General features: G+C 39.9%; 1 protein-coding gene across 5 annotated transcripts in view; it reads left to right on the forward strand.

The window, feature by feature from the left end:
- pparab (peroxisome proliferator-activated receptor alpha b) overlaps positions 1 to 27,822 on the forward strand; it is a 71,503-nt gene that overhangs the window by 5,040 nt on the left and 38,641 nt on the right. For 3 of the 5 annotated variants that reach the window (XR_011953445.1, XM_072552323.1, XM_072552319.1), the window contains exons 2-4: positions 3,670 to 3,749; positions 3,848 to 4,149; positions 18,812 to 19,025. Coding sequence is in view for 4 of the 5 variants with exons in the window: in XM_072552323.1 (XP_072408424.1) it covers positions 18,845 to 19,025 (181 nt within the window). In the remaining variant the exon portion in view is untranslated. The remainder of the gene's footprint in view (positions 1 to 3,669; positions 3,750 to 3,847; positions 4,150 to 18,811; positions 19,026 to 27,822) is intronic. The other 2 variants (XM_072552320.1, XM_072552322.1) reach the window with 2 other exon arrangements.

Genomic DNA, 27,822 nt, shown 5'->3' on the forward strand with positions numbered 1-27,822 from the left:
AATCCATTTGATTTGCGCCCAATCTGCCATCTTATACATTCACTCTTTGCTGATGCATAATGACAAGTGTGTAACATATACAGATGCACTTTGTTAAGGTTACTTCTAAATTTGCAAGCCCTAAAAGGATAAGGGCAAGAGGCACATCAGAACACAACCACATATAAGTTCTCATTCCTGCCACACGTTATCCAGAATTGGAAGTATATTGATGTTCCTTTACTGTTTTGAGGTCAAGATCCTGGAACTCCCTTTTTAATTATAGTAAATGGGTATACCTACACCAGATGAGCTTCAGTGGTTCAATGATAGCTCACCACCAATTCGAAGGCATTAAGGGATGGACTACAAATGCTCATATTTAAGTTTTTAAAAAGCAATATTTTGTCATGATAGACTATCAACAATAAGTTTATCTCACTAAAATTAGTAATTTGTGATCATTGAAGCAATAATGGAAATTTATTATGAAATAATGCATTTGATTTGTCCAAAATTGAGGCCACGAACATATCTCCGTTCAGTGCAGTTAGACAGCAAATCAGTGACATAATAGAAATGCCACCATCAAAATTTATGTTGTAACTGGCTACCTTCCAGGAAATGTGTAAAATTTTCAAAAGTTTTCTTTCACATATTAACAATGATAAAAGGTTTTGAAAAAAAAACTTCAAATGAATTCCTAAGTCAGTTAAGCATACTGGAAGTTAACATCTGTAAAGTTCAATTTAAAAAGAATACCAACCCTCTTCTCTTTTGAAACATGGATAAGTTAAGATTGTGCAATCTGGAATTTTATCACTGCCATACAATTGAGATGTGGAAGTGCCGGTGTTGGACTGGGGTGGACAAAGTCACAATCATGTGACACCAGGTTATAGTTTAACAGGTTTATTTGAAATCACAAGCTTTCAGAGCACTGCTCCTTTGTCAGGTGGAGTGAAGAGAACACACAGGCACAGAAATTATAGACCGAGAGATGAAAAGATTATCCAAATGATGTGAATAGAGTGTCATCAGGTTGAATAATAAGTCTTTGCTGGTGATCAAAAGTGTCAGACTATGTGAGTAACATGTCAACAGCTGAACAGCAAGTGAAGGGATCACCTATAATCCAATTAACTGAGGCACAGAGATAATTACGAAAAATTAACAATTTGATGCTGGAAACAAACCAAATGGCTGGAATATCATGATAGATTTAAGAGTTGCATGCCAAGGATCTAATCAAAGTAACAACTAATCCAAAACTGCACAAACTAATTAAGGTAGAGAGAGCATAACAAGTTATCAAGGTGATGGTGTCAAAACAGGATAGTTAGGAAAGTTTTACAGATGCAGAACAGTATAGTGGGATACAAGTAGTATGACATGAACCCAAGCTCATGATTGAGGCTGTCTTCACGGGATTGGAACATGGCTATCGGTTTTTGCACAGCAATTCTGTGTAGTGGAGTATCTCAAAGGCCACCTTGGAGGACACTTGCCCGAAGATCGGAGGCTCAGTGTCCTTGACTGCTGAAGTGCTCCCCATCTGAGAGGGAACATTCTGTCTGGCAATTGTTGTGTGGGTGTCCATTCATCTGTTGCCGTAGAGTCTGCATAGTCTCACCAATATACCATGCATCGTGGCATCCTTATTGGCTTTCTGATAGAATTTTCTCTCTACAGAATAATTTCTTATTGTTGTAAGAGCAGTCCAAAGATGTGCAGGCTAGGTGGATTAGCCATGCTATATTGACCATGATGAACAGGAATGTACAGGTTGGATGGTTTCGGCATGCTAAATGTGAGGTTATGAGGTTAAGGCACTCATTAGGTCTGGGTGGGATGCTCTTTGGAGGATCAGTGTGCACTATAGGCTGAATGGCCTGCTTACCATTGTAGGGATTCTGTGATTCTAGGTAGAACAAAATGACTCCCATAACGTGATGTATCACAATCCTTTTTCCAAATAAGGTGGTTGGTTAGATCAGTCATACACCCTGTGTTGTAGATTTCACACCTCAAATGTTTAAGACATTTCATATCTTTACATTTGAAATAATCAATTCAATTTTTAAGCATAAACTAGCTTTTAAGTTCAGAATATATTGAAACATGACAACCAGAATCCAGTTGGTACATATAATTGCTAAATTGCAGGGCAACATTCTCAACACTTCATAACCCACACTTCTCTTTTTAGGGCAGTTCTCCATGCAAACATCCAGAACAGATGCCCTCTTGATTGAAGCAATTCAATATAGTAAATTGACATTGAAAACATGATTCTTTTTCATGGCCATTCTACAGCATTCCAGTTTAAGGTCCTAAAGCTACTTTCACAGCTACTGATAAGTGTGTATGGGGATGAAGGTATTGGGAATTGGGTTGGTGTGAAGTGGCAAAGTGTTTGAGGGGTATATTGCTAGGTAAGTAGGTAAAAATGCTTAGGGTAGGTCAGACTGGGATGGGGCATATTCTTGGGCATCATGGCAGGAGAAAGTCCGAATTGGGGTGGTAAGTCTGTTGGCAGTCTGGGTCTCAGAGGGTATGATTGTCAGCTGTCCTTGAGCATCCTAAGGTGGAGAGGTTGTCAAGTGTGGGTGTGGTGGTCAGACTAATAGTTGTTCAATATTTAGGGCAGATTTTAATTTTTTTAACTTTTCCTGGGTGACCATTAGCTAAGTCAGTTGGAACTTTCGAGATTTCCAATATAACTCCGAGTTCGTGGTGTTTTGGAGGGTATCAGAAGCCAGGACATTGCCAGCTGGAATTTTCAAGTTTCAGAATTACTTTTGGGGACTTAGTTGTGCCGAGGTTATTGCATAATTCTGATGTGTAATTCCTGTTTATGCTGTATGGTGGCTCAGTGGTTAGCACTACTGCCTCACAGCGCCAGGGACCTGGGTTCAAATTCACCCTCAGGCAACTGTTTGTACATTTGCCCCACGTCTCTGTGGGTTTCCACCGGGTGCTCTGGTTTCCTCCCACAGTCCAAAAATGTACAGATCAGGTGGATTGGACATGTTAAATTGCCCATATTGTCTAGGGATGTATAGGTTGGGTGGATTAGCCATTGGGAAGGCAGGGTTACAGGAATAGGAGCGGTTGGTGTTGGGGGGGAGGGGGGTTTGGTGTTAGCAGGATGAGGTGGCCTGTTTCCACACTGTAGGGATTCAGTAGTTTTATTGCAGTGCCTGTCTTCCCGTCAGAAGATCTGTGCCCATTTGACTATCATCTAACTGTGTACTGAAGAGCAACTAATCTAAAGTCTGACTTGTCATTTGCTGAAAAGCACATTTTTCTGTGTACATTTCCTATCATCCTAGGGCCCTCAAATGGTCAGGATGGAAGAAGGCAAGGTATTTCTGTAACTCTATATTTGCATTAGAAACTACAGTTGTCATCACTCAGTAGTTGAATAAAGAATATCACAGGAGATATCAATTTTTCCCACTGGCAGAAGGATTAGATTCTCCAAACAATCAAACTTAGCACCTGGTTGGCACCCTAACAGTTGAATTTGCATGATTTCTAGAATAAAGTGTTGTATTTGATACATTCATGGCTTCAGACATCATGCTTCATGAATTTCATACTGCAGTGATTCTCCTTAACTTCCTCTCATTTGGCTTGAAACACAGACTGGCATTAACAGTAACCACTCTCTTTTTGCCCTTTTAGGCTGTGACAATTCCGCTCCAAGAAAACTGGCATTGGTTTTCAGATGAAAGGGAGATGGAACTTTAAGTGGCCAAGGACAGGTGATGAGAAAAGCTTCAGTTTAAGTGTGCAGATCCAATTCCCTGCCATACTGTAGTTTCTCTAATCTTTCTTGTACGTCTTTCTCTAATTTCCTCAGCAAATTGTGGAGTGAGGTGGCCAACTGTGCATAGCCTTGCACAAACGTACCGTCTTAACCAAAGATCAAAAAATCAAGGTCATTCTCTCTATATCTCTAACTGAGGTCGTTCCTTATACTGGATTTTCTCATGTCAGAGATGATGACAAAGTTGATAACTTCATTGGTAACAACGTGCCCAAGGTACCATCACAATCGAATCATAGAATCGCTACAGTGTGGAAGCAGGCCATTTAGCCCATCGAGCCCACACTGATCCTCCAAAGAGCATCTGACCCAGACTAACCCCTTACCCTAACCAGGTAACATCACATTTACCAAATGGCATTTGCCTATATTTCTAGTACCTATTCAAATCTTTTCATTCTATTCTTCAATTATGGTAGCTGGTTATAAGGAGAGAATCAGCAGAGACTGCAGAAATACTTTGTTCAGTTTTGGGAACTTATAGTGCTTCCTCAGTCCTGGATTGAGGGTAAGTATCATCCTTGTGAGTATTTATTTTATGTGCCCAGCAATTGGCAGAGACTCTCAGTTTTCCATCTTTCTTCCTCCTGAGGACTATGAGAAAAGGCATACAGACTTGACAACTCTTTAATAATACCTTGCTCCAAAGGTAGTCCCAGATTTCCACCCGGTGATTTCCTTGTGACTTACCACTTCACAATACCCAATATTGTCATCATCCTCTTTATTGAAAGTTGCCCTACTTGATGAGAGTGGAAACAAGCTTGCCCTGTAGGTGTCCTCCAGTTCACCAGTGTCCATCTTTGAATTGAGCTTAAGGAGACCTCCTCCAGTTGGTCCACTGTCCTCGACAATGGCAGGTTTAAGGGCACCAATGGGCATTCTTAGTTGGAGATAAGTATCTTTATCATTGACATTAGCAATCTGCATGAGTACCCTACTCTTTATACCATGGCACTGAGAATGGCCCCCAGAGTTACGCCAAATGGGACCTCTTCCACATATGATGTGACGTGATACATGACGCTGTGGCAAATCCTAATATTGATACTTGAAACTGACTGGAATGAGTCATCACGAACAGTGGTGTAGAATGATAAGAGAACAGCCCAATCCCCTGCTTCTTCAACAATTCTAGGGTGTGGTATGGGCTGATACCACGGGTGTACAGAAAAGTAACAGTGATTCAAGGTGTTTCTGTAACAATGATTACTTGTGTTTCAAACCACACAAATGGAGGATATCTTCATATTTAGTACTAAAAAAATTTAATCCATGAGGATTGTTATCCATTATGTTAGTGTCAGGATTCAAGTCCCACCTGTGCACCGCGGTGTCATAATATATCCAAGGTGATGGATTTACATTTTTTTTAAGCATCGGTTTCTACATTTATGCAGCTGGCCTGATTCCACTCTATATTTTGGACCTTCCAGACCTGCTCTTTGCATTTCAGTGCTTTTTTCACAGGATCCCAGACTTCTGTTCTATTTTTGTGCACAGTAGTTGTTCAAAGTAGAATAAGCAAGATACATTCACCACAAATTTTTTTTGAGCCACAATAACTGATGGGACCTTGTATGCTTAGGTTATTGATCTTTAGTCAGACATTTTGACTAGGAAATTTTGAGGGATGGTAGAGGTAAAGTGTCACTTTGAGGTAAGCCATATTTGTAGACCATGCAAAAGTAGGTGGAAAAGCAGTATGTGAGAGGGATACAAACAGTTTACAGAAGGATATTGAAAGGTTAAGTAAGTGGACAATAAGTTGGCAAATGGAGTGTAATCTGGGAAAATATGAAGTTCATTGTAGAAAGGAGAGTAATAGAACAGAATATTATTTAAACAGGAAAAAAACTGCACAAAGTTGTATTACAAAATAGTACTTGTGCACAAAACACAGAAAGCTAGTACACAGATGCAGCAGGTAATCAAGAAGGCTAATGTACTGTTGATCCTTATTCCAAGGGAATTTGAGTATAAGGGTAGGGAAGTCTAACGGCAATTCTACAAGGTGTTGGTGAGACTGCATCTGAAGTACTGTGAACAGTTTTGGTCCCCTTATTTAATCAAAGATATCATTTCAACAGCAGCAGTTCAGAGAAGGTTCACCAGGGTGGTCTTCGGTAGAGAGAGATTGACTTCCATGCAAAAGTTAAACAGGTTGGCACACTACTCAATGGAATTTAGAAGAGTGAGAGGTGATCTCATTGAAAGGTACAGGATTTTTAAGGGGGATGACAGGTTAAATGCTGAGAGGATGTTACTTCTCATGGGACAGTCTAAGACCAGAGAACATAATCTCAGAATAAACAGGTGCCAGTTTAAGACTCATGAGGAGGAATTTCTTCTGTGAGAGTTGAAAGTCTTGGAACTCCTTGCTGTGGATAGTCCTTATGTATATTTAAGGCTGAGATAATTTCAGTAGGGAAATCAAGGGTTAAGGAGAAAACACAAGTGGACATCAGGAATATCAGATCATACTATTGAATGGTGAAGCAGGCCCGAGGGTGAAATGGCCTACTCCTGTTCCTATTTCTTATAGTCAGATCCAAATTCAATCCGACTGTATAGTAGACATTATATTTCATTATGTTAATAATAGACCAAATTCACTCCAAATTTAGCTGAAATCTAATTTTTATATTTGATGTTGCAAATACTATAGCCAAAATTCTTATGCTGCATATTTAGGGGGATAGTCCTTTTTTGTGTTCCTAATGCAAACCAGTATATTATTGGTATAAAATAATCTATCAATTTTTCTCTAGCTATTGCTTTGTGTTCCTGGCCACCCAACCCCACGTTGCAGCCCTATGACGTTGTCAATGTTTCCTAATCAGTTATTAGTATGTACTTCTTCAGTCCTAGCTACAGCATATGTGCAAAATGAAATTTAAAATGTAAACATTTATGGAATGGTAATCAATAGAAACGTACAGCTTTACTCCACATAGATGCTGTTCTTAGTCTGACATTTAACAGATTTCAGAATCCAACAGATTGTTGAGGCAAAGAGTTCAAATGGTGTTGTATTAAAGCAGTCAACCATTAACAAAATGTACACTGTAAGCTTCCTAAATTAGAGCATGTCCTCAATGAACTGAAAGCACTGTTCCCATGCTGCAGTTCTTTGACATTCAGTATCATTGCTGAATTTTGACCTGCTGCTTACCAACCCCCACTTGTTTATCTGAATGAACCTGTTCACTCTTATCAATTTGAATAAACCCATTCACCCTGACTTGCCCCATCTTACTTGTGATTATTTTGAGTATTGCAATTTATTAACTACCATTGTGATATTTAAAACCTACAACAAAACATTAGGTAGTTCGATACAGTTTTATTCAAAATACTAGTGTGAGCATAACACAACTACCATGTGGAGACTACCACCAAGCAATTTGATGGTGCAATGTCTGTTTTATATTCCTTCCAGCTGTGAACATTTCCATGGAGATTATCAGAGTTAGTCAGGGTTTGAGTAATGTTCGTTTTTGGGTTCGGATTTATTCAGCCAGTTCTCCAAGCCTTCAGAAGTGCATAGCAGTGCTACTTCCGGGATCCAAAACAAGACCTTTTATTTGAGAACAGTTTTAGATGTAAATGATGGTTTAAATCAAGCAATGTAATTAAATTCTCTGATTCAAACTTCTTCAGCTCTCAGAGTATCCTAAATTGGCTGTTAGTTTTTATTTGATATTCATTACTTGAAGTTCTTTACCTCCCTGCCCTTTCAATAAGTTCAAAGCCAGAAATTCAAATGCTGAAAACAGAGTAAGGAGGATACAGGACATTTGGTTGTCTTTTCACCCAGTACTCTTTGAAGCTGTCTGTGTTGTATCTTCAGTTAATTTTCCTGTGTTAGCCTGTGTTACAGTTTGTGTACCAAAGCAAGTGAGGAAAATGTCCTAAAGCAGGATAGTGTTGACAGTTTCTTTCATGAAATTATAACAGTACAATTTAATATCCTTTCAACCATCACATTGAAACTTACGTCTGTGATACACATACAAAATGTACCTACTAGAAATAGTAAGTAATCTGTTGAGTAGCATTTTAAGTTTACGCACTCCATTACCTTTTGCATTGAATGTGCAAATTTTGAATGTGCGCCACCATGGAACAGCACGGTAGCGTATTGGTTAGCCCTGCAGCTTCACACTACCAGACGACTGGGTTCCATTCCAGCTTTAGTTGGCTGACTGTGTGGAGTTTGCACATTCTTCCTGTGTCTGTGTGGGTTTCTGCCGGATGCTCTGGTTTCTGCAGTCCAAAGATGTGCATGTTAGTGGATTGGCTATGCTGAATTGCCTCATGATGTCTAGGGATGTGTTGGCTAGGCAGATTAATCATGGTTAATGCGAGATTATGGAGATGGGACAGAAGAGTGGATCTACGTAGGATGCTCTTCAGAGGGTTGACGCAGAGTTGATGTGTTGAATGGCTTCTACCTGCACTGATTCATCAAATGAATGATTTCCCATTATGCCTAGAAAGTTGGCAGTGTCTTCTGCCATTATTTTAAGTTTGCAAAAGAATCCAATGTTAGGTGTGTCTTATGCAGAAATTCATGATGCAGTGCTACATAAAAATAATTGTCTTAAGTGTGATCATAGATTCATCTTTTAATGCTTGCTCTTTGATAAAAGTCCTTTTGGAAAATTGTAATGTTTTACAGTTTTCTTTTAAAAATTCCACACATATATACTTTCTCCTTTATTGGTGCTTTGGCCAGGGAATTATATTTTTTATGTGTTTTTACTTCTCATGTGCCTCAGTAGAAACAAAAATGCCTTTATATTTAAGGTAATGATAACCCATTTTAAATCCGAGCTAAATTTCAGTTTTTGGCCATGAATCAAATTTATTTCTAGAAATCAAAAATTTGTGCCTTCATACTTAATTATGGACTTAGAACAATATGATGTAGCAGGTTTTCCCTGCTGATGTTTGTTATTAGCAAGTAAATTCTATTACTGCAGACTTTTCAAAGTAAATTGAAAAAGATGATACTGTATTCAGAAATTTAGCTAAAGTAGTTATGTACATTGGGGGTTGGGGCGTGTGGTATAGTAGAAAACTAAATATTAATTATGTATGATGTTTTTTCACTTTAAAAATACTGTGATATAAGTCCTGAAAGCATTCTATTCATTTTTTTAAAAAGACAAACAACTTTCCTTGAGTCACATTGGTACTGCTGTTTACCAAATGTGCTTTGTATCTTTGCTTTCCAAAATGTAATTTAAGAAGTTGGACTATATGGTTAGGTGTTTGTTTTATTTAAGCTTTTCCTGAGGGGTTTTGGAAAGAGAATTGATCTGCTTAACTATAGTCCAAAACAAAAGACAAGTGTATATATGCATTTGGGGAAATGTGAGACAACAGGTAGTTAACAGAAAAATGTAGAAAATAGGTGCAGGAATAGGCCATTCGGCCCTTCAAGCCTGCACCACCATTCAGTATGATCATGCAATTTCAGTATTTCACTCCCGTTTTCTGTCCATACCTCTTGATCCATCTAGCCACAAGGGCAGCGTCCACTTCCTTTTGAATATATCTGACGAACTGGCCCCAACAACTTTCTGTGGTAAGAATCAACAGAGATATCATTAGCTTGCTGGATTTACTTTATGATATGTTTTCTGACCTCAAATATCTGACAACTGTGCATGTTCGCCGCCAATTACTTCCACCTACAAATGTGCAATATTAAACTGTTTTTTTAAAAATCTAAAATAAAGTGCCTACTTTGTAAAACACTACTTTTTCTTCACGATATTTTTTATTCATGTTTAATTACTTGTTATTTATTTCTCACTCTGTTTTAATGTTTTGAGAGGTACCACTGTGTAGCCAGTGGTCGAACACGCCAGCAAATGCAGTCTTTAGTTTATAGGTCACCTAATGACAAAGATGAAGAGGAACAAATGGGAAAGGAAATTTCATAGAGGTGAAAGAATTATGGAATAATTATAACTGGGTCTTTACCCTCTGTGGGATAGTTATTTTGTAAGAGGTTAGAATTTCGAGACTATGTTTTCAGCAGAATTTTCTAAGTCAGCAATATCCCTCCAGTCCAAAAGATGGTGGCGTTGCTGAAACTAGTTCTTGGGAATGAAATGCATCAAGTTTCAGTGAGTGAAAATTTGGGGGGTGTGGGGAAGGTGGGGGGGATCACAGAGATTATAGTCATAAAGTTTAGTTTGGCTACTGAAGAAGATGAGCAACGATAAAAATAATTTGAGAACATGAAAATCATGAGGAGCGTGGGTAGGGTAAATAGACAAGGTCTTTTCCCCGGGATGGGTATTCCAGAACTAGAGGGCATAAGTTTAAGGTGAGAGGGGAAAGATTTAAAAGAGACCTAAGAGGCAACATTTTCATGCAAAGGGTGGTGCGTGTATGGAATGAGCTGCCAGAGGAACTGTTGGAGGCTGGTACAATTACAACATTGGAAAGGCATCTGAATGGGTATATGAATGGAAAGGGTTTAGAGGGATATGGACCAAATGCTGGCAAATGGGACTGGGTTAGTTGAGGTTATCTGGTTGGCATAGACGAGTTGGACTGAAGGGTCTGTTTCTGTACTGTTCACCTCTATGACTCTAACTACAGCCAGTTAGTTTAACCATTATAGTGGGAGCATGATTTTATAGAAGATAATTTTGGACAAAATCAATAGTCACTTGGAAAAATATGGAATAATTAAAGAAAGTCATTGTGGGTTTAAGGCTTAACTAACTTGACTAAATTTTTTGAGGTAACTGAGAGGATTGATTAGGGTAATGTGGTTGATGTGATTTACCTGGACTTCCAAAAAGCATTTCATAAAGTGTCACATAGCAGGAATGTCAGCAAAGTTTGTTGCCCTTGGAGTAAAAGAGTCAGTAGCAACATGGATGCAAAATCAACTGACTGACATGAAGCAGAAAGCAATAAGAACAATTGTTTCACCGGCTGGTGAAAGAAAAGTAGTGGATTCTTTAGATGTTTGTGTTAAAACCCCACTTGATATACTGTACATTAATGATTTAAACTTAGATTTTCAAAATTTGTGAATGATACAAAACTTGAGGTATTATGAACTAGGTGGAGGTTAGTGTTGAACTTCAAGATGACAGTCAGGCTGATGGAATGATTGGATAAGTTGCACGTAAACTTTAAGGGAAGGATGTGGAAAATAATTTATTTTGGTAGCAACAAAGAAGAGCTTATTTATAATTAAATATACAATTCTCCACTTAAAAGTTCCTTGTTCAATTAGCATGGCAGTAATTGGTTTCTTTTGGCAAATTGATACATTCACTTGATGCTATTCTTTTAATTACTGTCTCTTCTTGAGATCCTAAACAAATAGCTGACACAGCTCCCTTATTTCTTAGCATAGTTTTCTCAAACTCTTCATCCACATACTTGAATTTCTAGAGCTTTTCCCTTATTCGCCTTAAACCACTCAGTTGTCTTTTCTTCTACCCTGACTGTTTTGGAGATTGCAAAGATGTTCAGCTGCTCTTACAGGCTTTTTCCCTCTCGATGACTGCTGAAAGAAGCCTAAACACTAACCAAACTCTTTTCTCTCCACCTGAGTCAGTCAGCTTCCTAGTTTGAATGGCTATTGACTCCTGCCCTACCAATTGCACAGATGATGCTTTTTCTCTCTTTTTCCTGTATTGTCTTAAAAGCTGTGACAAGTGTCTCTCCATATGAGCTGTTTTATCTACCTTGCCTTGTAGAACTCATTGCCTTAAAGAGCTATGGATTCCAAATCAATGCATGTACTTAAGACAGACAGAGATAGGTAGTTTTTCGATTGATGAGATAGAGGATTACAGGGAAGAGGCAGTAGAATGGATTTGAGAAACATATCAGCCATGATTAAATGGTGGAGTAAACTCAGTGGCCCAAAGGGCCTAATTCACCTCCTGTACCTTATGGTCTTGTGGGTGGAATACTGAGAGAAGATTCGGTAACTGAGTAAGTTAGTCAGGAGGGAATAGAAGTTACAGGCAAGTTAGATTAGATTAGATTCCCTCCAGTATGGAAACAGGCCCTTCAGCCCAACAAGTCCACATTGCTGCTCTGAAGAGTAACTCCCCCAAACCCATTCCCCTACACTTGACTAATAATCCTAACCCTATGGACAATTTAGCATGGCCAATTTACCTGACCAGGAGAAAGTGAGGACTGCAGATGCTTGAGAACAGAGCCGAAAATGTGTTGTTGGAAAAGCGCAGCAGGTCAGGCAGCATCCTGAAGAAGGGCTCAAGCCCGAAACGTAGATTCTCCTGCTCCTTGGATGCTGCCTGACCTCCTGCACGTTTCCAGCAACACATTTTCAGCAATTTACCTGACCAGCACATCTTTGGATTGTGGGAGGAAAGTGAAGCAGCCGGAGGAAGCCTAAGCAGACACTGGGAGAATGTGCAATCTCCACACAGTCACCTGAGGTGGGAATCGAACCCAGGTCCCTGGCGCTGTGAGGCAGCAATGCTAACCACTGAGCCACTGTGCCCTCCCCCCTCCAATTGAGGCACAGGGAAGTTTGGCAAGGTTGGATGGTATTTATTTTAATTGAAGGAGCCTGAATATCAAGGCAGATGAGTTGTTCAGAGCACAGATTAAAACATGGGTCTATGAAGTCATTGCTGTTACATGGTTGAAAGTGAGGCAGGATTGGTAGCTCAACAGTGAGAAGGAGGTAAAAGAAGAAGTGATGTTGCAATATTAATCAGAGAATCGATTGCAGCTTTAAGGAGAGATGACATGTTAGAATGCTTCTCGGTGACACAGTCGTTAGCACTGCTGCCTCGCAAGGTTACAGGGATAGAGTGGAAGATTGGGTCTGGGTAGGATGCTCTTTGGAAGGTCGGTGTTGACTTGATAGGCCAAATGGCCCACTTCCTCACTGTAGGAAGTCTATGAAGTTGTTTGGGTAAAATATAAAAGCCAAAAATTACATTGCTGAGTGTACTCTGCCGCCGCTGCCACAGTCTGAGAGAAATAGAAGAGCAGAAATGTAGGCAAATTTCAAAATGTATAAAAGTGAAGGACTGTAGGGCTGCTCTCATCAGATAGATATGACTGGTGTGGTTCAACCATGTCTCATGTGGGGGGAGAGTTTGAGAAGGAGAGTCCTTCGTGGCACCCTAAAAATAATAGTTGTGTTAGAGGTGGGGTTTCAACTTAGAATTGCCAACAGTAACTGGGGTAGTCATAATGGGAAAGGTTTAGAGGAAGCAGAATTCTTTAAACGGCAGTACCGAAAAGGCCCTACAAGAGAGGGGCAGTCCTGGACTGACTCCAACCGCTTACCCAGCTTTATTATTTGAAAGTGTCAATGGGGAGCATTTATCAGAGGGTGATCATAACTCCTTGAGATTCAAATTTATTTCCGATAAGGATGGACCAAAAATTAGAGTTCTAAACTAAGGATAAATCTATTTTAATAAGATCAAATATAATTTGGCCATAGTGGATGAAGACAAAAAAATGAGACTTATGGCAGATACAGTGAAACAGATGTCCTAGATGAGTACAGAATGTGCAAGGGGAGCTTTAAAAAGAAAATTGAGAGCAAAAAAGGGCATGAAAGGATAATTGTCAAGTAAAATAAAGGAACGTTCGAGGTTATTTTACAAGTACAATAAGGGTAAAACGATGACGAGGGAAAGACTAGGGCCTATTAAGGATCACAGTGGTAATTTGTGCGTGGAGCCAGAGGATGTCGGTCTGGTTCTAAAGGAGTATTTTGGGTCAGTGCTCACTGGTGAGAGGGATGATGAGAGTATAAAATTCAAGGAGAAGTATTATGATTATAGTTAAAGAAAGTAGCACCGATAGAGAGAAGGTTCTGAGTGGTCTGATGGGCTTAAAAATACATAATTCTCCAGGACCGGATGAATTGTAACTCGGGCTGTTAAGTGAAGCAAGTGAGAAAGGAGCAGGTAAAAATTTTCAGTTTTTCTTTCCTCATTGGAGAGGTAACTGGACTAAAGGGTACCAATGGGGTCCAGTTATTTCAAAAAGGGAGCAAGGGATATACCAGGAAATTATCAACCAGTCAGCCTAAATTCTGGTGAGGGAACTATTGGAAGCAATTAGGAGGGACAGAATTAACCTGAACTTGGAGAGGCAGGAATTAATCCATAACAGTAACTTGGTTGATGAAGGGAGGCAATGTCTGGCCAACTTGATTGAATTGTTCAAAGAGGTGACTAGGTGTATAGATGAAGATAATGCATTTGACATAGTCTACTTGGACTTCAAGGCTTTTGGTAAGGTCCTGCATGGAAACTGAGAATAAAGTTAACAGCTCATGGGATTCAAGGAAATTTGGAAATTGATTGCGGAATTTGGTGAGTTGCATGAAGAAGAGGATGATGATTTAAGGGATGTTTTTGTGACTTAAAGCCTGGGCCCAGTGGGGTTCTGCAGGATTCCGTGTAGCGCCCTTGATATGTGTATATGAGATAGATTTGAAAGTAGGAGGATTGAATAGCAAGTTCATGGATGATGTGAAGATCCTGAAGATGCAAAGTGAGCATTTGTTGCCCATTCCAAATTGTCTTGTTGTTCAAAGAAACTATAGGACTCTTCACAATTTCAAGACATTGTTTTGAGGATTGCCTGAAGCAGTGTCTTAAGTTCAGTCATGTTCAGCTGCTTCATCAATTATCTTATTAATAGGAATGTTCACTAACAATTGCACTACTCAGTTCCATTTGCAACTCCTCACAATGAAGTTGTCCATGTCTGCAGATGTTAAAACCTGGCCAACATTCAGTTTGAACTGCTTAGTGACAACAAATATTTGTGCCTCACAAGTGCCAAGCAATGACCATATTTGACAAAAGAAAAGCTAAACATCTTTTTTTCTTGACATTCAACAGCATTACCAAATCTTAATTGCCCCATTATCTTAGGGGTTACCATTAACTGGAAAACTGTAAACCAGTCCCACAAATATAATACTTACCAGATATAGTCAAACGTTTGGAAGTATCTCACCTCCAAACTCCCCAAAACTTTCTCCAAGGAACAATTCAAGTGTTTGATGACTTACCTGGATGAGTTATCTCCATGATCACTCGAAGCTTGAGACCACCATCAGGTCCAAAGTTGTTTGATTGGCACCCATATGCCATCTTAAAAATATTCTCCCTCCACTCTAAGACTATTGATTGTACTGTGCACTATCTGTAACATGGCACCCTGGACGGTGTACACCGCCCTGGGTATTAAGGTGACATATCAGTCTAGACATTTTTTGTTCAGGTCTCTAATGGAACTTGAATCCAGAAGTTTCTGGCTTGAACAAGAGGACAACAGTTGAACTACATATTGCATTTTGTAAATGTGTGCTGAGCCAGGATAACTCTGCATTTTCTGAACTTCCTCAAGGAGGCACATGTTTCTATATGGGCCGTTAGGATCTGCTGTATTCCAGGCTTAATGAATATTTTGAGGGGGTGAGTTAGGTGCACAGAGGTTGACTTCTGAAAGACCAATACGTTGTCCCAGTTTTCCCTGATGCTGATGCATCCCTTCTGTGTGATCATTTGTCGACAATGTTGTGAAGTTATAGTAGCATTGTGTTATGATCTTGTTAGAGACCAGAAACACTTTGTTTTTCTCTTTGGAAATCCAAAACCTGAGGTACTTACTGAAAGAATGAAGCCAGAAGGTCTGTGTTTTAAAATCAAAGGATTTTGCCATCTTTTAACAAAGATCAAATAAATTAATTACTATTATAAACTTCTTAAATAAGTTAAAGTTACAAAAAGTACAATGAACTCAGTTATTTAGATTATGAACTGAATGTCTTAACTCAGAATTTTCTCTACACTTGTCTGACTGATACACCAAAAACCCAAGTCAAATACATAAATAAAATTGGAAAATTGACCACTTGGCCCAAGAACTCCTTTCAGGGTTCGCACAAAAAAGACCATTTGATCCAACCAGTCGATGCTGACCATAATCCCAAATTAAACTGGCCCCTTCTGCCTGCGCTTGACCCATAACCCTCCAAACATTTCTTATCACATACTTATCTAAATGCCCTTTAAATGTTGCACCTGCACCCACCACTTCCTCTGGAAGTCCATTCCACACACTAACTACAATCTATGTGTAAAAACAAATTGTCACTCATGTCTTTTTTTAAACCGTTCTCCTCTCACCTTAAAAATATGTCCCATAGTGTTGAAATCCCCCACCCCTGGGAAATGACAACTGCTATTCAGCTTATCTATACCCCTCGTGATTTTATCAACTCCTAGAAGGTCACCCCTCAACTTCTTGTGTTCCCGTAAAAAGAAAGTCTCAGCCTATCCAGCCTTTCCCAAAACTCAAGCCCTCCATTCTTGGCAACATCCTGGTAAATCTTTACTGAACTCTCTCCAGCTTATTAATATCCTTCCTATAACAGGATCACCAGAACTGGACACAGTGTCCAGAGGAGGCCTCACCAACATCCTGTACAACCTCAACATAACGTCCCAACTCCTATACTGAAAGGTCTGAGCAATGAAGGCAAGTGTGCTTATGCCTTCTTAACTACCCTATCTATAATGTGATGCAAACTTCAAATAATTATGCACTTGAACTAGGTCTCTCCATTGTACAACACTACCCAAAGTATAAAGGTTGAGATTTCGTGGGTCTTCCATTTGTATCTGGCAAGGATTTCCCTTCAAATGTCCTCCACCTGCCACATGGAAATATACTCCTTGTTCAACATAGATGTCATGCATGGCTGAAACATAGCTGAAGATGGTGCACACTTCTATCACCATATGTCAGAGGTGAAGGTGGGTGGATGGGGTCCCAAAAAGCAGGCCCCTTTGTCCTGGCTGGCTGGGTGTTGAGTTTCTTGTTTTGTTGGTGCTGCAGTCACCCAAAAGAATGGAGAGTATTCTATCATGCTCCTGACTCGTGATTGTAGATTTGTGTAGCCATGAATGTTAGTTGCTTCTTATTAGTGCATGCTCTCCAGGTCTTGCTGCATGTAGACAAAGACTGCTTTCAATATTGTAGTGATTGTAACAAGTTCAGCCAGATGGACCACATAGAATATGAATTCCTTGATTGGGGGCTGTTAATCTTGTCCAATCAGGGAGCTGATAAAAACAGGTGTGTCAAGCATCCTGTCAAGAGCTGACTTTGAAGGAGCTGGCTCAGTGTCAAGGACTTCCCATGTGTAAATAAATGTTGACTTGGTGACAGGATGGCAGCCTCTGTGGAGTTATTTCAAGTATCTGAGGAACTGTGAACAGCATTGAACAGCCCTGCAGTGGGGCTTCTGATGGAGGGCAAGTCATTGATGCAGCAACTGGTTGGGTCTGGAACATTACCCTAAAGAGTTCTTGCAGCGATGTCCTGGAGCTGAGATAATCGATCTTGAATAACTACAACTATCTCCCTTTTTGTGCTAGATATTACTTTAGTTATGATGAGAGAACAGACAAACTGGAATTGTTTTCCTTGGAGCTGTGGAGACTGAGGTGGGCACATGGTGGAAATGTATAAAATTGTGAGGGACATAGACAGGTTAGATGGAAAGAAACCTTTCCCCTTGGTGGAGGGATCAGTAACCATGAGGCATAGATTTATGGTAAGGTGTAGGAGATTTAGAGAGGATGTGAGGAAAATCCTTTTTTCCAGAGAGTGGTGGGAATCTGGAACACACTGCTTGCATGGGTGGCAGAGTCAGAAATCTTTATAGTATTTAGATGTACTGTTGTGATGCTTAGGCATACAAGACAATAGGCCAAGTGTAGGAAAATGGGATTAGATAGTTAGGTGGTGCAGTCCAGATTCGATCAGTTGAAGGGCCTTTTTTTCTGTGTTGTAGATCTTCACTATTGCTGAAATGTTGTATCCTTTGCAATGTTCAATGCCACCAACCATTTCTTGATATCTTGTGGAGTGAATCAAATTAGCTGAAGTCTGGCATCTGTGATACTGGGGACCTCTGAAGGAGGCCAAGATGGATCATCAACTCAACTTTTCATGCTGAAGATAGATGGCATACAAAGACCTTAGTTATGATATTCCTCAAAGCATGCAGATGCTCTTCAGGCTGTCACTGGAGGTGTCATGCAATCCAGAGTAGACTGCAGTTCTGTAAAGTGGTCGCACCATTGAACAGATATAGGTTTTGTCCATTCTATTGTGAATGGTTACTCACAAGGCCTCAATAAATTTGTACTGCTTAAAAAGCAACCCTTCTTTCGTTAATAGACATCAACAATCCCAATACTCAACATCTGATGTTAGCCTTGATGGGTTCCAGTTTTTGAGTATTGAAAAGAAAATAAATCCTGATTCTGCCTGCAGAGCATCTGAATTGTAATCCTGTTCATTCAAAAAAATAAGATCTTGCAATACAGGTGTCTGATCTTTCTGTACTTTTAGGATTCTTGTGTGCAAGAACACGTAGAGTAACATTCACATGTTCTTCCTGTTGGTATTGCTCCTCGAAAGCAATAATTCTGTCCACTGGCAACAAACCTCTATCCTATACCTTTTTGTAAGTAACAGTTTTCAGGAAGTAACTTTCCAGTTACCACTAGCCACATTACGTTAGACAAAATAAAATGTCTCACTATTCCAAAGCAATGATAACTTAAAATCAGACATGAAAACTGTTACATTGCCATCAGTTGAATTTATTTCTTGTGACTTTGTTATCAGACTAGCATTATATTTAAGTTCAAATATATTTTCACTGAAAAAGGTATTATTTTTAGTTGAATAACGACTGTGCAGTTGTATAATTTTTGTTTTACACAACTTGGTACAAAGGTTTTTCTTTCTAAACACTGTTGTACAAATTCTCAATATTGGAAAATCTAGATAATGCACAATCTTGATGTTTACCAATATATAGTATTGTTTATGCATTATTCTATGAGATAGGAAGTTTTGTTGGAGAATTAGTTTTTTATTTAAAATTTATACTGTTGAATTTGCTACTTTTTCTAGACTAATGAGTATTGCTAAACAGTGTCCATTGGAATGGTAGACACACAGATCCAGTCTAATGCAATAACAACACTAGAAAATGACTCTGGAACCCCATTGGTTGAAGAATTGGTACAGGAAATGGAGAATGTAGAGGACAGCAGTTCAGAATCATTCACCATTGATGAGAAACAGACTGCAGAAAATGGTCCTGGATCAAATGAGACTGTGCCAGGTAATTACCTTTAATCAGACAATACGTTTTCCAAATATTTGTGTGAATGATTTCAGTATATGACCCATTAGCCTTAATTATTGTACTGTCACTAATCAAATATTCTACCCTATGGAAGAACAAAGCCATTTATTGGCAATGGCAGGTCATCTCTTCAAAACTGGAGAATTGCTGTTAGACAAATCACTAGTTTTCTGATCTGTATTGATATTGGTCCTGTTACAATCCTGGACCAGAATTAATTTGTTGCGACCTGGTTTGGAATCAGTAACTTTTACATTTCAAAGAGATAAAGTATGAAATCCAAGGTACTTGCTAAGACAATAAAGCCACAGATTCTGTTATTTTGAACAAACAAACAATAAACTCTTACAGTACAATATGTGTATAACTTATTTCTAACACTCAGAATTACAAATACAACAACAGACTATGATTGAATAGCCTATGGTACATATCAAATAGCAAATATAATCATGAAGGTTTCTTAGCAATTCACCCCAGACATCAATGATACATTGAGTCATTAAATGTCATAAGTGATCTTAATTCTTTACTTTTACCAATCTGGTCTTGAAACCCCTCTCAAGCTGCTCTGTCATGAACAGCCTCAATGATTGTTCCAGTACTACTTTCCTTTCCTGGGTATGCGTTTCTCTTTGTAATACTTAACTCCCTATTAATTCCAGAATTTCTTCATGTGTTTGTTCTAACAACGCAGAGCCATTTAACTGCTTATGACTCCTCACTGAACCTCCTGCATGGAGGATGTGTGAGTCAGCTGCCTTCCCAACAGTATAACAAACTGCAGCACTCCTACGTGGAGTTTCCTTCTGTCTCCATCGACAACCAACCCACTCACTGCTATAACCATTGAACTCTTCTTCAATAGCCCCCAGGACTGTCCTGAGTGACCTATAAAACCTTGCAATGAGTACTTACCCTATTGCTAGGCAGATTTGAATGTTGTCACCTAGCAAATCTTGGGACTATTTGTTCCATACATATAACCAGTCATACATTGTTGGCTTTCTCAGCGCAATGCTTTGATACAAATAAAAGATTTCATCATAATCCATAGAAAGAAATACATTGACTACTGTAAGAGTTGAGTCCATAGTCCACAGCTCCTAACCAGCCTGGTATCTCAATTTGTATGTTGGTCCTATCAATATATACATGTTACACTAATGTAGTAACATAGAACTCAGCCCAGAAGGTGGAAATTAAAACCATTAGGTCGATACCAGCACTTTCAACCCATTTAGTACCACTTACCCACCCTTTCCTCACATCAGAGCAATTTTGTTTATTTTCGTACCCATAGTCCTGTAAGATAATGCATTTCAAATCTAAGTACGCATCTTTTTAAAGAAATCCTTATGTCATACTTTCTGGCTCTTTGCAAATCAGTTTTAGTTATGAGCAATTGGGAAGTTTCTCATTATTTACTCTTTAAAATCATGAAGATCTTTGAAATAACTCTTATCAATCGCAGTCTTATCCGCTGTAAGGAAAATATATCAAAATATTCCAGTACATCCATGTACTTGTAATACCTCATCATGGAACCATTCTGATTAATGTATCCTTGATGAATACAATGATAATGGATAATGTACCTTATGATTGTTCTATCCTTCTGTGTACCTTTTCCAAAGTGTCTATATCCTTTTAAAAACTTGTGGTGCAGAGAGTTGGGCATAATACTTTTGTTGGGCCAGTTTAGAGAAAAAGTTATAAATACTGGTGTTTAAAAAGAAATTTTATCTCGGATACTTTTTCTAATGTGTATGTTTTTTTAAAATTTCCAAGCTTTGTGTCTGTCACAAAGAGAAACACATTTTTCAGCTAATAGTGTTGGTATTTATGGAGAATGGTGTTGTTTTCAGGTATTAACTGTTGTTTCAAGAGTGTGGGTGCTGGAGAAGCCCAGCAGGTCAGGCACCTCCGGGGAGCAGGAGAATCGATGTTTTGGGCATAAGCTCTTCATCAGGAATGAGGCTTGTGGGTGGGGGGGCTGAGAGATAAATGGGACGGTGGTGGAGTGGGGGGAAGGTAGCTGAGAAGGCGATAGGTTGATGAAGGTGAGGGAGAAGGTAATGGGTTGGAGAGATGGTTGGAGTGGATAGATGGGAAAGATGATGGACAGGTCAGGAGGGCAGTGCCGAGTCGGTGGCTTGGCACTGGGATAATGTGGGTGCGGGGGAAACAAGGAAACTGTTGAAATCCACTGTGATCTCGCGTGGCTGCAGGGCCCCAAGGTGGAATATGAGGCGTTCTTTCTGCAGGCATCAGGTGGTAAATGTTCATTGCCAAACACTTACCACCCGACACCTGGAGGAAGAACACCTTACATTCCGACTTGGGGCCCTGCAACCACACGGGATCAAAGTGGATATCAACAGTTTCCTTATTTCCCCTCTCCCACATTTATCCCAGTCCCAAGCCACCAACTCGGCACTGCCCTCTTGACTTGTTCATCACCTTTCCCATCTATCTGCTCCATTCTCCTCTCTGACCTATCACCTCCCTCAGCTTCATCAATCACTTTCTCAGCTACCTTCTCCCACCCCCCCACCAATACCCTACCCCCTCCCATTTATCTCTCAGCACTCTACACCCCCATCCCACCCGCCCCTGCCCCGGCCCCGGCCCACATGCCTTATTCCTGATGAAGGGCTTATGCCCGAAACATTGATTCTTCTCCTGCTTCCCGAATGCTGCCTGACCTGCTTTGCGTTTTCAGCATCACACTCTTGACTCTGATTTCCAATATCTGCAGTCCTCACTTTCACATTAGCTGTTGTTTATGTGGTTCAGAGATAAAGGAAAGCAGTGAAGACGTGAGAGATTGTCATGTCACTTTAGAGACCCAGACAAATGCACTGGGTTAATGGGTTCAAATCCCATTATGGCATATGGTGGAATTTAAATTCACTTAATGAATTTGGATTTGAAAACTTGTGCTAGTAATGATGATCATGAAACTATGTCATCAACTGTTGTAAAAGCCACCTTCTTTGAGTCTGGCCAACCTATGATTCCAGATCCACATCAACATTGACTATCACTTGACTCCTGACAGCTTAGCAAATCGCTCAGTTCAAATACAATTAGGGTTGGGCAACAAATGCTGGCCTTGTTGGTGATACCTAGATCCCATGAAGCAATAAAGAAATAAGAGTTATGATCAACAGAGTCATAGAGATAAACAGACCCTTCTGTCCAACTCATCCATGCCGACCAGATATCCTGAATTAATCCAGTCCCATTTGCCAGCACTTGGCCCATATCCCTCCAAACCCTTCCTATTCATATACCCATCCAGATGCCTTTTAAATATTGTAATTGTCCCATCCTCCACCACTTCCTCTGGAGTGGAGCTCATTCCATACACTCACCACCCTTTGTTTGAAAAGGTTGCCACTTAAGTCCCTTTTAAAATTTTTACCTCTCACCCTAAACTTATGGCCTCTAGTTCTGGACTCCCCAACCTCATGATTTTATAAACCTTTATAAGGTCACACCTCAGTCTCTGACACTCCAAGGAAAACAGCCACAGCCTATTCAGCCCTTCCCTACATAGCAAAATTACTTTGGGTCAAAATTTTGTAACAACTGGGAAGCAAACAAAGTTAAAGAATAGTAGCTTTGTAAACAATCTCACTCACTGCCAAACTACCTTTTAATATCTTTGCATGCTTTAAAAAGCTCATGCTAGCTGATCTGTTGATTAGAGTGTGTAAATGATGATGTAATGAGTCTTGCCTTTCTCCAGGTGTTTGCTTTCAGTGGAATACTTGGGGTGGAACTTTGTTTGTCTATAGATCTATTATTGTAGTGTTGGTAATATTATCTCCTCCCTCATCTCAAGCAACATTCAGATAAGTCAGTAGAGATAATTGTTAGTGTAGCATTAACAGGTTACACAGAGATGAAAGAAAGGAGGAATAGACAAATCTCTTCTGTTGGAAGGAATATGTTGAAGACAGGCCTTCAGACTGTGTCAGGTTTTAAGAGTATCTGCAGGGAGAATATTTTTATTAAAATAAAACTAAGAACTGTAGATACTAAAAAATCTGAAATATACATTAACAGCAATTGTTGGAGAAGTTCAGCAGATTTAACATTTTACATTTAGTGACCCTTTTTTTCAGAACCCTGGATAAACATATGAGGGAGAGATTAAGGAAATTGGATCTGCATTTCCTACCATTTTGAAGAATGAGGTGATCCATTTGAGACTTTTAAACTCTTATGGGATGTGACAGAGTGAATGTAAATAGGATATTTCCCTTCACCCATAACTCTAGAATTAGGAAACATTAATCTCAGGTTAAGGGACATGTCTTTTAAGACTTAGATGAGGAACATATTTATTTTCACTGAGAGGGTAGTGAATTTTTAGAGTTGTTTACTGCAGAGGACTGTAGAAGGTCAATCAATAAGCATAATTAAAATCTAAAAATTGATAGATTTCTAGAGATGACCAAGCATGGCCTAGAAAGACCTAGAGAGGGCAGGCTAAATGGGATGAATAGCTGACTTGTATTCCTCTGACCCTAATTTAGTGGCTGTTGTTTCAAGCCTATATTTCTTGTTTTCAAACTAAAATTAAATGCATTCATGTTATGATATCTTTTATGATATCATTTTTAATTCCTACCTCATAGATTACCAGATTTAATGGAGCAACAAAGAGACAGCCGTCCAATTAAATCTATATTTTGATTCTGTCTTTACAAAGGAGGACACACATAATGTCCCAAAAATGTTGGTGAACATGGAGTCTAGTGAGAGAGAGGAACTGAAGGAAATCTGTATTAATAGCAAAATTGATGGAATTATAGAGTGATAAATCCCCAGGACCCAATAATTACATCTCAGAGTGCTTAAGGACATAGAACAGTACAGGCCCTTCAGCCTTCGATGTTGTGCCGACCTTTTATCCTACACTAAGATCCAACTAACCTACATACCTTTCATTGTACTAATTGTACTTAAGTGCCTATCCAAGAGTCGCTTACACATATCTGACTCAACTACGACTGCCAGCAGTGCATTCCACGCATCCATCATTCTCCTGTGTAAAAAATCTACCTCTGACATCTCCCTTAAACCTTCCTCCAGTTACCTTAAAATTATGCCCCCTCATGATAGACATTTCTGCCATGGAAAAAAGTCTCTGGGTATCCACGCTATCTATGCCTCTGAACATCTTGTACATCTTTATCAAGTCACCTCTCATCCTTCTTTGCTCCAATGAGAAAAGCCCTAGCTCCCTCAACCTTTCTTCATAATACATGCCTTCCAGTCCGGGCAACATTCTGGTAAATCTCCTCTGCACCCTCTCTAAAGCTTCCACATCTTTCCTATAATGAGGTGACCAGAACTGAATACAATATTCTAAGTGTGGTCTGACCTGGGCGCTATAGAGCTGCATCGTAAGCCTGCAGCTCTTAAACTCAATCCCCCGGCTAATGAAAGCCAACACACCTTAACAGCCCTATCAACTTGGGTGCAACTTTTGAGTGATCTATGGACATGGACCCTAACAGCCCTCTGTTCCTCCACAATGCCAAGAATCCTCCTTTAACCCTGTATTATGCATTCATATTCGACCTTCCAAAATGAATCACTTCACACTTTCCCAGGTTGAACTCCATCTGCCACTTATCAGCCCAGTTCTGCATCCTGTCAGTGTCCCGTTGTAATCTACAACAACCCTCCACACTATCCACAACTCTTCCAATGTTTGTGTCATTGGAAAACTTACTAGCCCACCCTTCCACTTCCTCAACCAAGTTATTTATAAAATTACAAAGAACATAAGGTCCCAGAACCGATCCTTACAGAACATCACTGGACACTGAGCTCCAGGCTGAATACTTTCCCTTGTTATTCCCTTGTTCAAGAAGGGGAATTGGGATAACCCTGGGAATTACAGACCTGACACAGGCTTATGTCCAAGGTGGGCAAAGTATTGGAGAGGATTCGGACAGACAGGATTTATGATTGCTTGGAAAAACATAGTTTGATTAGAGATAGTCAGCATGATAGGGGCAGGTCATGCCTCACAACTTTACTGAGTCTTTGAGGATGCGACAAAACATATTGATGAAGGTAGAGCAGTGGATGTGGTGAACATGGACTTTAGCAAGGTGTTTAAAAAGGTTTAAAAAGATGGTGCTTTCCATCTACCACCACCCTCTGTCTTCCATGGGCCACCCAATTCTGTATCCAGATGGCCAGATTCCTCTGTATCCCATACCTCCCTAATTTCTGAATGAGCCTACCATGGGCAACCTTTTTAAACACCTTGCTAAAGTCCATGTTCACCACATCCACTGCTCTACCTTCATCAATATGTTTTGTCGCATCCTCAAAGACTGAGGAAAGTTGTGAGGCATGACCTGCCCCTATCATGCTGACTATCTCTAATCAAACTATGTTTTTCCAAGCAATCATAAATCCTGTCTGTCCGAATCCTCTCCAATACTTTGCCCACCTTGGACATAAGCCTGTGTCAGGTCTGTAATTCCCAGGGTTATCCCAATTCCCCTTCTTGAACAAGGGAATAACATTTGCCACCCTTCAATCATCTGGCAGTACTCCAATGGACAATGAAGACACAAAGATCATCGCCAAAGGTGCAGCAATCTCTCTTCCTTCACTTCCTGTGGCAACCTAGAGTATATCGTGTCATATTATCTATCCTTATTTTTTCAAAGTTTTCAGCACCCTCTCCTCCTTAACATCAACCTGTTCTAGCATATCAGTCTAATTTAATCTGTCCTCAGAAATGTCAAGGTCTCTCTCAGTAGTGAATATTGAAACAAAGTATTCATTAAGGACCTCCCCTACTTCCTCTGACTCCAGGCGCAAGTTCCCTCCACTATCCCTGATTGGTCCGACCCTCTCTCTCTCCATCCTCTTGTTCCTCACATAAGTGTAGAATGCCTTAAGGTTTTCCTTAATCCTACCAGCTAAATCTTTCTCATGCCCTCTTCTAGCTTTCCTAAGTCCATTCTTCAGTTCCTTCCTGGCTACCTTGTAACCCTCTAAAACCCTGTCTGATCATTGCCTTCTCAACCTTAAGTAAGCTTCCTTCTTCCTCTTGACGAGGTGTTCCACATCCCTTGTCACCCAAGGTTCTTTGAAGCTACCATCCCTTCCTTGCCTCAGTGGGACTAACCTGTCCAGCACTATTAGCTTGTTTTCTAAACAACCTCTACATTTCTGTCATGCAATTCACTGAGAACATTTGTTCCCAATTTAAGCGCCATAGTTCCTGCCTAATAGCATTGTAATTCCACCTCCCTCAATTAAATACATTCCCGTACCATCTGCTCCTCTCCCTCTCCATATAGTATAGTAAAGGTCAGGGAGTTGTGATCACTACCACCGAAATGCTCTCCCACCGAGAGATCTGGCACCTGGCATGGTTCGTTGCCAGGCACCAAATCCAATATGGTCTCTCCCTATCCGGCCTATCTACAAATTGTGTCAGGAACCCTTCTTGGACACACCTGACAAAAACTGCTCCATCCAAACTATTTGAACTAAGTAGATTCCATTTGATATTAGGGAAGTTAAAGTCACCCATGACAACAACCCTGTTACTTCTGCACATTTCCAATAGCTGCCTCCCAATCTGCTCGTCCGTATCTCTTTTGCTGTTGCGGGGCCTGTAGAAAACTCCTGATAAAGTGACTGCTCCTTTCCTGTTTCTGAATTGCACCCATACGGACTCTGTAGACAAACCCTCCTCGATGAACTCCCTTTCTGCAGCTGTGATACTATTCCTGATAAGCAATGCCACTCCTTCCCCGCGCCCCCCCCCCCCCCCCAAAAAAAATTCCTTTTGAAACATCTAAACCCTGGAACATCCAACAACCATTCCTGCTCCTGTGATAGCCAAGTCTCCCTAGAAATGGCCTTAGAAATAGTGGTTATCCTTCAAGGTTCTGTAAACCCTGGAACAGTTCCTATGATTTGAAGGGAAGTTAATGTAACCACTATTTGGTAAAGGAGGCAAAGAGAGCAAATAGGGAATTGTAGATCAGTTAGACTGATATTGGTAATAGGGAAAATGCTAGAGTTGAGAACAAAATATTTAAGAGCAGAATATTTGGAAAACAGTGACAGAATGTAAGCAGTAGAGTTAATAAGGTGAGCTAGTAAAAGGCTTTTGATAAGGATTGACATAGTGGATTAGCATGTAAAACTAAACCCCATGGGATTGGTATAGAGTACTAACATGGGTAGAGAACTTGTTGGCAGGCACGAAACCAAGGGTAGGATTAAACTGGTCTTTTACCCAGTGGCAGGCAGTGACTAGTGGGGTAACACAGAAATCAGTGTTTGGATTCCTGTTTTCATGATAATTTAGATTAGTGAAGTAAATGTATGCAGATGATACAAAGATGAGTGGGAGTGTGAACTGTGACGAGGATACAGAGATGCTTCAGTGTGATTTGGACACACAGAGTGAGTGGGCCTTTCTTGCAAGCACTTGTAATTTCTTGATTTGTACTCTCCCCTCACATTATGATATTATTTCCACCAGTGAATTATTTTCCATCCTGTTTTCTTGCTTGTTCCCAAGAGCATCCATATTAAATATAATGTAGATAATCTCACTTTTACTCATTTTGGTAGCAAAATCATGAAGTGCAGATTGCTTTCTGAATGGCAATAGATTAAGCAAGGGGAAGGTGTAACGAGACCTGGGTGTTCTAGTACACCAATTGTTGAACATAAGCATACACCTACAACAGATGATGAAGAGGTC

This window comes from Chiloscyllium punctatum, chromosome 32 (genome assembly GCF_047496795.1).
Source record: "Chiloscyllium punctatum isolate Juve2018m chromosome 32, sChiPun1.3, whole genome shotgun sequence".
Classification (NCBI taxonomy): domain Eukaryota; kingdom Metazoa; phylum Chordata; class Chondrichthyes; order Orectolobiformes; family Hemiscylliidae; genus Chiloscyllium; species Chiloscyllium punctatum.